General features: G+C 43.8%; 1 protein-coding gene across 1 annotated transcript in view; it reads right to left on the bottom strand.

Moving 5' to 3' along the window:
• The window catches only part of AKAP7 (A-kinase anchoring protein 7), a 225,485-nt gene extending 217,656 nt beyond the window's left edge, over positions 1 to 7,829 (bottom strand). Inside the window, exon 1 of the mRNA XM_007947389.2 lies at positions 7,226 to 7,829. Within this exon, the coding sequence (XP_007945580.1) occupies positions 7,226 to 7,829 (604 nt within the window). The remainder of the gene's footprint in view (positions 1 to 7,225) is intronic.
• Positions 7,830 to 13,038: the final 5,209 nt, after the last annotated feature.

Here is a 13,038-nt window from a genome sequence, read left to right as displayed (position 1 = left end):
TAAAGAAAACAAAAATCCTCACAACTGGACCTATAAGCAGCATCACAATAAATGGAGAAAAGATTGAAGTTGTCAAAGACTTCACATTGCTTAGTTCTACAATCAATGCCAATGGAAGCAGCAGTCAGGACATCAGACATATAGGACTCGGCAAGTCAGCTGCAAAGGACCTCTTTCAAGTGCTGAGGAGTCTCCTTGAGGACTAAGGGGCACCTGATATTTTCAATTGCCTCATATGCATGTGAGAACTGGACAATGAATAAGGAAGACCGAAGAAGAATTGATGCTTTTGAGTTGTGGTGCTGGCAAAGAATAATGAAAGTACCACGGACTGCTAAAAGAACTAACAAATGTGTCCTGGAGGAAGTGCAGCCAGAATGCTCCATGGAAGCAGGAATGGCCAGACTTCATCTCATCTACTTTGGTCATGTTGTCAGAAGGGACCATTCCCTGGAGAAGGATGTCATGCTTGGTAAGATAGAGGGTCAATGAAAGAGGGGAAGGCCCCCAACGAGACGGATTGACACAGTGGCTGCAGCGATGGGCTGAAGTAGATGAGGGATTGCGGAGCTGGTGTAGGACCGGGCGGTGTTTTGTTCTGCTGTGCTCATAGTGATGAGCCAGAGATGATTCAATGGCACCTAACAACAGCAACAGTTGGGTACTTGCTATTTGCTAGAAATGACTAGAAGCACTTTAAAGATTAAAAAAAAAAAAAAAAAAAACCCTTAAGTCACTGCCATCAAGTAGCAATCTCCATTGGGTTTCCAAGGCTGTAAAATTTTATGGAAGCATATTGTTTCATATTTCTTCAGTGGAGCAGCTGGTAGATTTCAGCCACCAATCTTTTGCTTAGCAGCCAAATGCCTTAACCAGTAACCAGTATACCACCAGAGCTCCTTACTTTAGAGAGAGTAACTCATTTAATGCACACAACCATGTATGATGGTTAATGGTATGTGGCAGCTTAAGTAGGCTATGATTCCCAGTGGTTTGGCAGACACTATGTAATCATACTCCATTTTGTGATCTGATGTGAACAGCCAAACAGTTGGAAAGGGAGCATGCTTAGTGATGTGGCCTGCATCCGGTATATAAATGAATGCTCTGGCAAAGCCCATTCTTCCTCTCAACCCTGCAATCTTCTTGTTGTCTGACCTTCAGTCTGTTATCTGACCCACAGACTGGATTTACCAACCCCGACAAACACATGAGCCAGCAGAGGCCTCCAGCCCATTGTCTAACCTGCAGATTTTGGGTGTATCAGCTTCTCCAAACATGTGAGCCAGCAGAGGCCTCCAGCCTATCACCTGGCCCACAGATTTGAGACTTGCCAACCCTCAAAATTGTGTGAGCCATTTCATTGAAGTATATTTCTCTCCACATATATCTATATACACTTCACTGGTTTTGCTCCTCTAGAGAACCCAGACTAAGATACCAAGCTATTTAAAAAAAAAAAAAAGTTGCTGTTAAGTCAATTTCAACTCACAGCAACCCTATGTGTCACGGGGTTTTCAATGGCTTATTTTTCTGAAGTAGATCACCACAGTACTACTAGGTAGTGGGATCCAAATGACCATCATCCTGAGCCTGTGTTGAGGGAAGGGGAAGCTGGTGACATTGGGAGGTGCTGGAACTGATGCAGTGATCCACAACAGAAGATGTACACGAATTTGTTGGCGGCATGCTCTTATTGTTTAGCTAATGTCTTTTTCTCCATCCACGTATGAGATAATGATCAGGACCTATTTACAATCATGTGGACAGCCTACAGTATACCTTTAATGTGCTTCTAGAGGAATATCTCAATTCCCCTATAATATGTTACCAATGGGTAGGGCAATAGTTGCAACAAGCCCAATTACCCCCAGAAGTATTTGTCATCCAATAATACATTGACAACATCTTCATTGCAGGCCCAACCGAAGAGTAAGTTGAACTGGCCCTACACACATAAAGTCACAGACATGTGACAAACACAGGCTGGGTCACCAATTCTGATAAAGTCTAGGGAGCCTCTCAACAAATGCAGTTCCTGGGAGCCACCTAGGCTGGAAGTCAAGGAAGTATTCGTGCCAAGGTCAAACAAAAGTTGTTATCCTTAGCAGTCCCTACCAATATGAAAAAGGCTCAACAGTTAGTGGGCCTGTTTGGCTGCTAGAGACAACAAGTGCCACATTTGGGCATTCTTTTGGTCCTGTTACTCAAGGTTACCTATAAGGAAGTCCCCTTTGAGTGGGGTTCCCAGCAACAGCAGGTCCTATAGGCCATGCTACACGCTATGACACTGGCCCTGTCAAAGGAGGCTGCCAGGCCTATAGAACCTGGGTAGGAAGTTTCAGCCATTCCTACCCATGTGGATTGGAGTCTATGGCAATAAGAGAATGCCACCAGGGGGCACGACCTCCTGGGTTCTGGACATGCAGACTACCTGAGGTAGCCAGTAGGTATACCCCTTCAAGAGGCAGCTGTTCAGTTGCTACTGGGCCTTAGTGGAAACTGAGTGCTTGACCACTGAAGACCAGAGCTGCCCGTCCTCACATGGGTACACATCCTCACATGGGTACACATTAATCCCATTAACAAAACAGAGCGCATTCACTCAAGACCAAGCCTGACTGGGACCCCAAAGGGTCAGTCAGCTCCACAAAAAGTAGCTGCCTTACCAGACGGAGCTGAATGCTCCTGCCACTCCTTCAGGTAACTGAGGAGACGAGTTCAATGAGGTTCCAGCTGATGGCATGGCTTGATTCACAGATGGATCTGCAAAATTCAAATCTATCTGTCTGTCCAAAACTGACAGACTCCACTGGGCTGTTGCAACCATCTATTCCAAGGATGACCACATTTTGACTGAGACTAGACAGGGATGTTCCATACAATGGACTGAAATCCATGCAGTGGAGATGGCTGTGCAGGCCATTCCAAACACAACTTCACGGACTATTACAAACGATCTGGTTATATGGTCCAGTGACTGGCAGACTAATAATTGGGATATAAAAGACTTCCTGTGTGAGGCCAAGAATTGTGGCAACAGACTGCAAGCTGGGAAGGAGATACTTTTCATCACTCATGTTGATGTCCATGGTAAAGGACCATTTGAAATGGAACACAAATGGAATTCTCATGTTAACCAAGCTTATGTCCAGCAAGTTGCCATGGTTGCTTATTGGATCTATCACCAGATAGGACATGGAAGCCCACCCCAGATGTAAGAATAGGCCAATATGCAAAGACTTGCTCGAGAGGAAAGGGAAGCCAGAAACACTGCATAGTCTTGTGATTCCTATCAGCAAGCCCAAGTTACTCAACATGGAGAATTCAATAGCATTAACCAAGGAATCAGCTCTGCAAGTGCCTGGCAGATTGACCATACTGGACCTCTAGTTTCTAGTCACAGGTTTTGGTGGTGCCTCAGTACTGGGGACACATATTCCAGCTATGGAACATCAAGCCCTGTGGTATGGGGACACCATTGAAGCCTTGGAAAACTATCTGTCATACATTCAGATATTCAATCAGACTTCAGTCTGATCAAAGCACCTCACGTAAAGCATAACCAACCAAGAAATGGACAAGCTTCCATTATATAAGATAGACCTTCCACACTCATGTCACCCTTAAGAAATGGATCAATGTTGCTGTTAGGTGCTTTTGAGTCAGTTCTGATTCTCAGTGACCCTACGTACAACAAAACAAAACACTGCCTGGGCCTGTACCATCCTCACAATCTTTGCTATGCCTGAGCCTATTGTTGCAGCCACTGTGTCAATCCGTCTTTTTGAAGGTCTTTTTTGCTGACCCTCTACTTTACTAAGTATGCTATCCTTCTCTAAAGGCTGGTCCCTCCTGATAATATAAACAAAGTATGTGAGACAAAGTCTCGTCATCCTCTCTTCCAAGGAACATTCTGGCTGTACTTCTTCCAAGCCAGATGTGTTCATTCTTCTGGCAGTCTATGGTATATTCAATATTCTTTACCAACACCATTAATTCAAATGCATCAATTCTTCTGCAGTCTTTCTTATTCACTGCCCAGCTTTCACATGCATACAAGGTGACTGAAAAATACCATGGCTTGGGTCAGGCACACCAGTCTTCAGAGTGGCATCTTTGTTCTTTAACACTTTCAAGAGGTCTTTTGCAGCAGAAGTGCACACTGCAAACTGAACAACAGAACACTAGAATGGATGATTCGAAGAACTACTTCACAAAGGCCACCAAAAAGTTCAACTCACCACATAGCACTCTTCACCCCCACCTCACGAAGGCCATTTGGACATAAATACTGCACTCCAGCAGAAGGGAAACAGCATTCTAACTTATGTTGGGCAATACTGAGCTTGGAGCACATAGAGGGCCAGGTAGTCCCCCTATTAGGTTACACCTAAATCCCAATCTCAGTATACCCAACTGTTCTCCCCCTGCCCCCGCCACACACACACTGAAACACACTCCCCGGGAGGTGGTTTGTGGTCCAGACTGCAGTGGAATCACCAACAGGGCCTTCTAATTCAAATCTGGAGGCAATGTCACCCTCAGGAAACTCTTCTGTTGGACCCCACAGGAATGGAGAACACAGAACACCAATGCATTAGGGTTCCTAGTCATGCCCAGAACACCAACCCCTTAGTACAGGTGGGTGACATCATAGCTATGTAAAATTTGTTGAAGATGGGATTTCTCTCCCCAGTTGTATAATAAAGGTCAAAAGGTCTGAATCAATCGAGGGGCACTGGATCCCTGCAGAAGTTTTTGCCTAGGAACTCAGACAGATAGCTAGGTGGCTATATCCAAGCAAATCTAACCTCAAGTCACAGGGCAAGAGCATTTCCACCCATGGGAGATAAGGGAAAGGATTGTTAATGTTGTCTCTTTCTCTTCCCAGATTGCCTCACAGTGATGAACAAGCTTCTCAACCATGACCCCCTATGATACTGGCTTTTGCTAGAGGTACCAATCAGACCAATTATTGGCTGTGTCAACATGTGAACTGAGACAATGAACCATTTCTGCACAGCTTATCAGTCAATCTTCAATATGGTTAACCATGACAACCAACCGGACAGTGGCTATTTCCTTCCAAAACCACATAGTACTGGATATCCTGATGGCACAGTTTGGAGGTGCAAGTGCTACAGTGGGGAAAAAATGCTATTTTTTCCCTTTGACTTATTTAGTTCACTCGGATTAAGCAATGACCAGGATAGCTGGTTGCAATCTCTCCTCCAAGCAGTCTTAATCACCCTGCTGAAGATAATTCTACTAGCAAAACTCACTGCTATGGAGTCGATTCTGACTCATAGCAACACTATACAACAGAGTAGAAGTGCCCCATAGAGTTTCCAAGGCTGTAAATCATTTCAGAAGCAAACTGCAACATCTTTCTCCCGTGGAGCAGCTGGTGAGTTCAAACTACTGACCTCTGGGTTGTAGCCAAGTGCTTTAACCACTGCACCACCAGGGCTCTTAATCCTGCCTTAGGTGCTAAAAATAGCAGCTTCTTATATGTGGATAAATGTGATAACCAACAAATTACTTCTCTCTCTTTTGGTTTTCTCTCAGAAAAAAGAATAAAGCTACAATCCAGTAGGAAATGGACAAAATAAGTTAATATCTGAAACAGAATGTAAGGATACAGTCAACTCCACAAACTTCCCAAACATTGTTAATGCATAAGCATAAAGACCCAGATATGCTAACAACATCCTCAACTGCAAGGTCAAACCCAACCAGGAAATGGAGTATGACTCTTTCTCCTTAACAATCTCCTTCCCATAACTCCAAGTCAATTTATATACGGTCATGTGCTGCATAACGTCTGATTGGGCAACATCCCACAGCACACACTGTGGTCCCAGTCCATAAAGCCTATTATATTAAAAATTCAAAGTACATACAATGGTTCATAATAAGAAATACGTGTTATTTTGTGACGTGCATCAAAACATTATTATTATTATTACTGTATTATTACGTTAAAAATGTTTTAGGGTATCTGGAAGTGTTTTTTTAATGTTTTTATGCATAGAAAGTTATACTATATAATAAGATAAACATTTGCCTAAATGCCACTAGATACAAACCTATCCAACTGTTCCCAGTGATGTAGAAATTTGACTTAAAAACAGATTTAGGAATAGAATTCGTTAGTAATCCAAGGACTGCCTGTGTTTAATACGGTGTTCGCACAATGTCCAAATCACATAACGTCCTTTTTTCACCATACTGGAGCTCTGGTAGCATAGTGGCTAAGACACTTGCCTGCTAACCAGATGGCTGGCGGTTCAAACCCACCAGCCACTCCTCGGAAGGAAGGTTGGGCAATCCTACTTCCGTAGTGATACTGCCTCGGAAACCCAAGGAGGGGTCGCTATGAGTCGGGGCCGACTCGACGGCACATAACAACAACAACATACATACTATAGTGACTGTATAATATGTGAAAAACTCACTTTCTGTACCAGCCCATAAGGTCCTAATCAATGCATTCCCACAAAAATTGTAAAAATATTTACATTTGTTTATGACTATTTGTATATTTTTAAATTGTTATGCATTTTATACTATGAGAAATCTTAGCAGAGCACCTTTTTCCTCATTGGTTCTCCGTCCCCTTTACCAAAAGTCCAACCCCTAATTCACTCTACCTCCATGGTTCAGTTCATTTTGGTCTACTATAGAGTTGGCGCCAATTTAAAAATATCAGTTCAAACCTAGAATAAAACCCTAAATGAAATAGAGTGGTGGCTCAGGTCTTTAATGCTTATGATAAAATATACGAGATTTTTCTGGGTTTTGTTTACCCGGTCGGGAGTTGTATGTTTCCATGAACTCTGTAATATGAGCCAAAAGATCAGAAAAGGAGAAACAAAAGTGAAACTTAGGGGTTTAATACACCCCTCACCTCCTGCAGTAAACACAATGCGTTCATCAAAAGCTAAAACGCTTCACTGCAAGCAAGAGTAATCACACTGCGGTTTGCATTCAGTTTCTCTGGGGTACAAACAAATCCTCCTAAGAGTAAGGGGAAGGAGGCTCCAAATGGGGCCAGCACCCTTCTCTTTTAGGGTCAGCGGCGAGTGAGGTCGGGCTCCACCCGCTGGGGACGCGGGCGGGAGGTGAGGCCAGGCTCTCCCTGAGGCCAAGCGCAGAGCTGGGCCCCTAACTCCGCGGCTCCTCACGCACCATCCCGACCCGCTCGGCAGCCCGGTCTCACCCGCTTCGGGGAGTTCCATCGTTGCAGCGCAACCGGGCGACAGATCTTCACTGGTGGCGCTATTCCAGCTTTGCAGGCCAGTGCTGGGCGCGAGGAGGAGGCCGGGGCGGAGCCCGGGGCCGGCGGGCTGTGCGCGAGGGCGGTGCGGGGGGCGGAGGCCTCGGAGGACAACCACGGCTCGAGCAGCAGCAGCCAGGCCTGCGGAGGTGCGGAGCGCCCAGAGCCGCAGTCCTCGCGGCGGCAGCAACTGCAGGAGCTGCATACTCACGCTGGGCGCCGGGGCCGAATTCCCGCTCTGCGCCCGGTGAGCTCCCGGAACGAGCCGGAAGGGGCCGACCCGAATCGCCGACGGTACCCGGATTCGGGCAAGCGACGCCCGCTCGCCTGCGGTCACCGAGGGGGGCGGGGGGTGGTGGAGTGCAGCCGGCGAGCACAAGTCGGCGGAGAGCACAGGGCTCCTCTTGATTGTACGGAGGCGAGCCAGTCTTCCCTCCGGAGCCAGGGCGGCCTCCTGAGGCCTTTGGCAGCCCTCAGTTATTTCCTGTGGCGCGGCCTTTCCCGTCCCACGCTTTGAGGGGCGAGATTGGGACTCAACTGAAAGCATTCCCGGGCCCAGGGTCTCCTGAGGATCCCTTTGTTTAGTTTTGCAAAGAGCTTTGAAAACACTGAGCGCTGATTACAAAATATTTGGAAAGAGCGAAATGTACAAGAACGAGCACTTCCTTGTACATCTGTAAAATGAGATATTTCATTTACTTTGCATTTTTTCAAAAAACAAATTGTGGAGACGGCTACCGTGGATTTTTAACAATATAGTTTGATGTCTGAAAATTAAATGGAAATCAACCAACTACTGGTTTTTGCAGATTAAAGCTCTGAGTCGGGTAAAATAGGAAGAAAAGCAATGTAACTAATTTAAAAAATAAATAAGTGCATCTTCTTTGTGAATAACACTTAACTTGAATGCGTTCTAGAATGGGGATGTAAGCAAAGACCTACACAATCACAATAAAAACCAAACTTCCTGCCATCAAGTCGATTTGACTCATAGCGACTCCTTCTTGGGTTTCTGAGGCAGTATCTCTATGGAAGTAGATTGCCCAATCTTCCTTCCAGGAGTGGCTGGTGGGTTTGAACTGCCAGCCTTCTGGTTAGCAGTCAGATGTCTTAGGCACTAGGCTACCAGAATTCCCATAAGTACAATAATTCATAAAGCTAATTACTGTGATTTTAAAAGAATTCTGGCAAGTTGAGTTTCCATACCCATAGTAATTATGGGCTGAGAGAAAGGTACAAAACATTCCCCTAACACTTATTTAGGAGTTCTTGTGGTTTAGTGCCTAAGGCATCTGACTGCTACCCAGAAGGCTGGTGGTTGGTTCCCTAAGCCAATGACACATACTCCATCTATTAGAAAGATGCAGAGACAAGTGACTCCTGGCTGCACATGCATCCAGTCAATTCCAACTCGCAGTGACCCCATGTGTGTCAGAGCAGAACTTTGCCCTACAGGGTTGTCAGTGGCTGGTTTTTCCAAAGTAGATCACCACGCCTTTTTTCCAAGGTGCTCCTAGGTGGACTTGAACCTCCAAACTTTCAGTAAACAGCTGAGTGTGTTAACTATTTACATTACCCAGGGGCTTCCCCTCATATGTCTAAAACCAAATCAGGCTAGCTGCCATAAGTCAATTCTAACTCATTGCTTCCTATCTGTTGTTGTTGCCACCGAGTTGATTCCAACTTACGGTAACTCCATACGTGCAGAATAGAACTGCTCCGTAGAGGGGTTAACACATTCCAAAGGGCTATGACTTTTGGAAGCAAATCTCCCAGGTGCCTCTTGTAGGATTCAAACTGCCAACCTTTTGGCTAGTAGTCAAAAGCTTACCATTTGCACCACCTGGGGAATCCTAATATATCTCACCCATGGCAGTTGTGTCATTTATGGCTTATAGCTGTCCTCTAAGACAGAGTATACTTGCCCTGTAACAGGGTTTCTGAGGCTAATCTTAATGGAAGCAGGTTGCCACACCTTTCTACTGCAAAGCAGCTAGTAGATACAAACCGCAGACCTTTTGGTTAACAGCTGAGCTCTTAACCACTGCACCAACAGGACTCCTTATATTTCTATATCAAGAATATCTCATACCCTTGGCCTTTCCATTTCTCTCTCTCTCTCTCTCTCTTTAATTTTTATTGTGATTTGGGTGAAAGTTTACAGAGCAAATTCATTTTCCACACAGCAGTTCACATATACTTTGTCTCATGACATTGACTACAATTTCCCATAATGCAACAGGTTTCTTCCCACTTTCTCCCCATAGTTACCTCTTCCCTGTATGTCCTTCCCTCCATGCACTCCTGCCCTGAGCTGTCTCGCGGTGCATACACAGCCCTTCTATTCTCCCATGATTTATCTTCCCAAGGAGTGTATCTACCTAATGTAAATGTTCAGCTCATATGCCTATCTTTTGTTTGGCTGGAAGCCACAGGATTGGGTTCAATTCCATATCTGAAGGGCAGCTAGGGGCCATAGTGTCAGGGGTTCCACCAGGCTCTATCAAACCAGCACTTTCCATCTCTTTTAACATGCATTTACTTTTAATATGCACATGCCGTGCTTACTAACCATTTTTCTATACTTACCACATCTTAGTTTATCCATCCCATTTATTTTCTTTTACAGCAGAACTGAATATCTCAAACAATACAACAAATGCATGTCACAAATCTCTCAAATAATTCTCTGTCTGGTTAAACCTTTATAACACATGAGGAGCTGTGGTAGTACAGTGCCTAAGGCATCTGACTGCTAAGCAGAAGGTTGGTGGTTCAAGCCCACCAGCCACTCCACAGAAGCAAGACTGGGCAATCTACTTATGTAAAGATTTACTACCTTGGAAACCCAATGGGGGTTGCTATGAGTTGGAATCAAGTTGATGGCAGTGGGTTTGGTTTGGGTTTGGTTCATAACTCACCCGAATTTTAACTTGGCATTAGAAAACCTCTAGCAACTTTGACTTCTGGGTTTAATTTGTTTCTCTAAATGGCTCTATTTTTTACTGTTTCCAAGGTAATAATAAGAGAAAATTTTGTTTATCCCTCTAGTTTTTCCCCCTTGGTTCTAAGATCTGTACTTTTCCCACCCACTTAACTCTTTTTTAAAACTCCTCTGTTTGGAATGTTCCTTTTTATTCCATTTTGTTCTTTTAAATTTCTTAAAAAAAGAAATAAAGATAAAATAAAGGAAACTTCAGAAATAGGATCCCTCTGGCTACCTGTTTATTTGAAAGTCCCACGCCCATGATTAAGTTCAACACATGTCCTTACTTACCCTTCTTTCTTTCCTGGAGTTTTTGTAGCCAGTCACAGTGGACATCCACAGGAAGCACTGCTTCCCTCTTCTGCCCCAGGCCCTGGGCTACATATTACAGGTAGAGTTATCCCAGAATTGTCTGATTGCAGCACTGATAGTCCCATGTCCTAGGAAAACTCTCAGTCATAGGCAAATAGGGGTAGCTGTCATCCTAATATAGGTCAAGAGAAATGAGATGAGGTGTCAGAAGGAGAAGGATTTCTATGGACAGCAAGAACCTGGGGAGGCTTGGAAGAGAAGCTAATATCTGAGACTAGACTTGAAAATGAGTGAATTAAAACAGCTGGGGTAGAGGAGGTAACAAGACTATACAAGGAGATGCACAGGAGAGTGGATATACCAGTTTAACTGGTTCCGGTGACAGAGCAATGGGTGATAACGCTGGAAAATTAGGTTGGAACTAGATTATAAAGAACCGGGTGCCATCTAGTTGATTCTGACTCATGGTGACCCCATGTGTGGCAATTAGAACTGTACTCCATAGGGTTTTCAGTGGTTGATTTTTTGGAAGATCAACTGGCCTTTCTTCCGAGGCATCTCTTCATGGACTCAAACCTCAAAAGTTTCAGTTAACAGCCAAGCACATTAACTGATTGCAACACCCAGGGACTCCAACCAATCAGATCACAGAAGGTCCTAAATGACAGGCTAAGCAATTTGGACTTTATCACATAAGATTTGAGATTTATTAAAGAGCTCTGACTTTGGGACTGACATGGTGAAGAATGATTTTAGAAAGAAACATCTTTTGGGTTGGGGCAGGATTTATTGGAGAGAGTAGAGAATGGAAGTGCTAAATCCAGTGAGTGCACTGTGGTACTATTGTAATCCAAATTTGGGGGGCAAAGAATTGAATTAAGGTTTTGACTTAAAAACCAAATGAAGTAAACTCACTGCCGTAGAGTCGATTCCGACTCATAGCACCCCTTTTGGGTTTCCAAGGTGGTAAATCTTTATGGAAGTAGATTGCCCACACTTCCTTCCATGGAGTGGCTCTTGGGTTTGAACTACCAACCTTCTGGTTAGCAGTCAAATGCCTTAGGGACCATGCCAACTTAAAAACGGGAGAAAAAAAAATATGATAGATTTAAGAGATTGCAAAAGTTAGCAATTGACAATGTGGAAAAAGAGAAACTAGATTGGCCCCAAGATATAAAAGGATTTGATTGTGTATCCCTAGCAATCCATAGGGAAAAGGATAAACAAGAGGATGGAGAGATGGGGGCTGAGTGAGCAAGACATCAGAAAGTATGGGCTGGGTAATGAGATCCTTTCCCCTGACCTCTCAGACATCTTCAGTAATGGCAAATAGATTCACTTATTAGGTGTGAGTGATCTTGTTAGAGAAACCAAGGAGAGAGCTAAGAAACAGAGAGGCACAGGACTCCTGAACCTGGAGACTGAGAATTTTCTATGATTCTAAGTCACCGAGAATTTGCAGAAATCTTAAGGAAGGTTGATTTTCACATACTGTAAGAATTTGAGTCAGTTTTATGGAGATCTTGACAGGCAAGTTAAATGATGATGGAAAAGAGCCAGTCTAGTAAAGGAGAAAAACTGATTGAGTAATTGGGGGTGGGGGGTTGGGAGGGTGGGGGCAGGTAAAGTCAGAACAAGAGAAGTCTTGAGTCTTAGATAGGAAAGAAGCAAGCTAGGATGGGTGGATTCCGATACGTATTTGGACGGAACTATAGTTACATTAGTTATTTTCTAAAGATGTCAATTTTTCTTTTTTTTTTTTTTTTAAATCTACTGTCAAATCTGTCAATAGGCTAGACAGAGGATTTAAGAAAAAAGAAAAAGAAAACTGACATCTTTAGAAAATAACTATTGTAACTATGGCCCTGTACTCTTTAAAACCTATAAAGAGCTCTGGTGATGTAGTGCCTGGGGGATTTGACTGCTAACCAGAAGGTTGGTGGTTCAAACCCACCAGCTGCTCTGTGGAAGCAAGATAGGGCAGTCTAATTCTGCAAAGATTTACTGCTTCAGAAACACCATGAGTCAAAATTGACTTGATGGCATGTATTCGGTTTTTCTGAGTTTGGTCAAACCTGTATCTATTTGTGGGTGTAGTCCCATTTGCCTTCCCACACCTGTTTAGCTTGCATATATATAATATATATCCAGTCATAGATTATTGTTACTGAAGCATTGTGTATATACTATTCCTTACCTCTGTTGTCTTTAACTCCTGTGTTCCTCCAAAAGATGCTAATTTTCTTGATGAAAACAGGTGAAATCACTTGCTGGGAGAAGCAGAAAACACTGAAGAAGGAATCTTGAAGATTTGAAAGTTGTAAGTGTAAAAATAGTCATTGGATTTATGAGTTTAAAGGAGATCTACACCCAAGGAAAGTGTATGGAGTTAGAGGGCTTTGGATAGTACACTTTCACCATCTTTGTGTTAAGCATGTAAATCATCTGCCTAAATTAC

Source organism: Orycteropus afer, unplaced genomic scaffold (assembly GCF_000298275.1).
Source record: "Orycteropus afer afer isolate SDZICR_OR568_19922 unplaced genomic scaffold, OryAfe1.0 scaffold00182, whole genome shotgun sequence".
Taxonomy (NCBI): Eukaryota; Metazoa; Chordata; class Mammalia; order Tubulidentata; family Orycteropodidae; genus Orycteropus; species Orycteropus afer.
The sequence above is the reverse complement of the archived record's forward strand: the minus strand, read 5'-3'. Positions and strand labels throughout refer to the sequence as shown.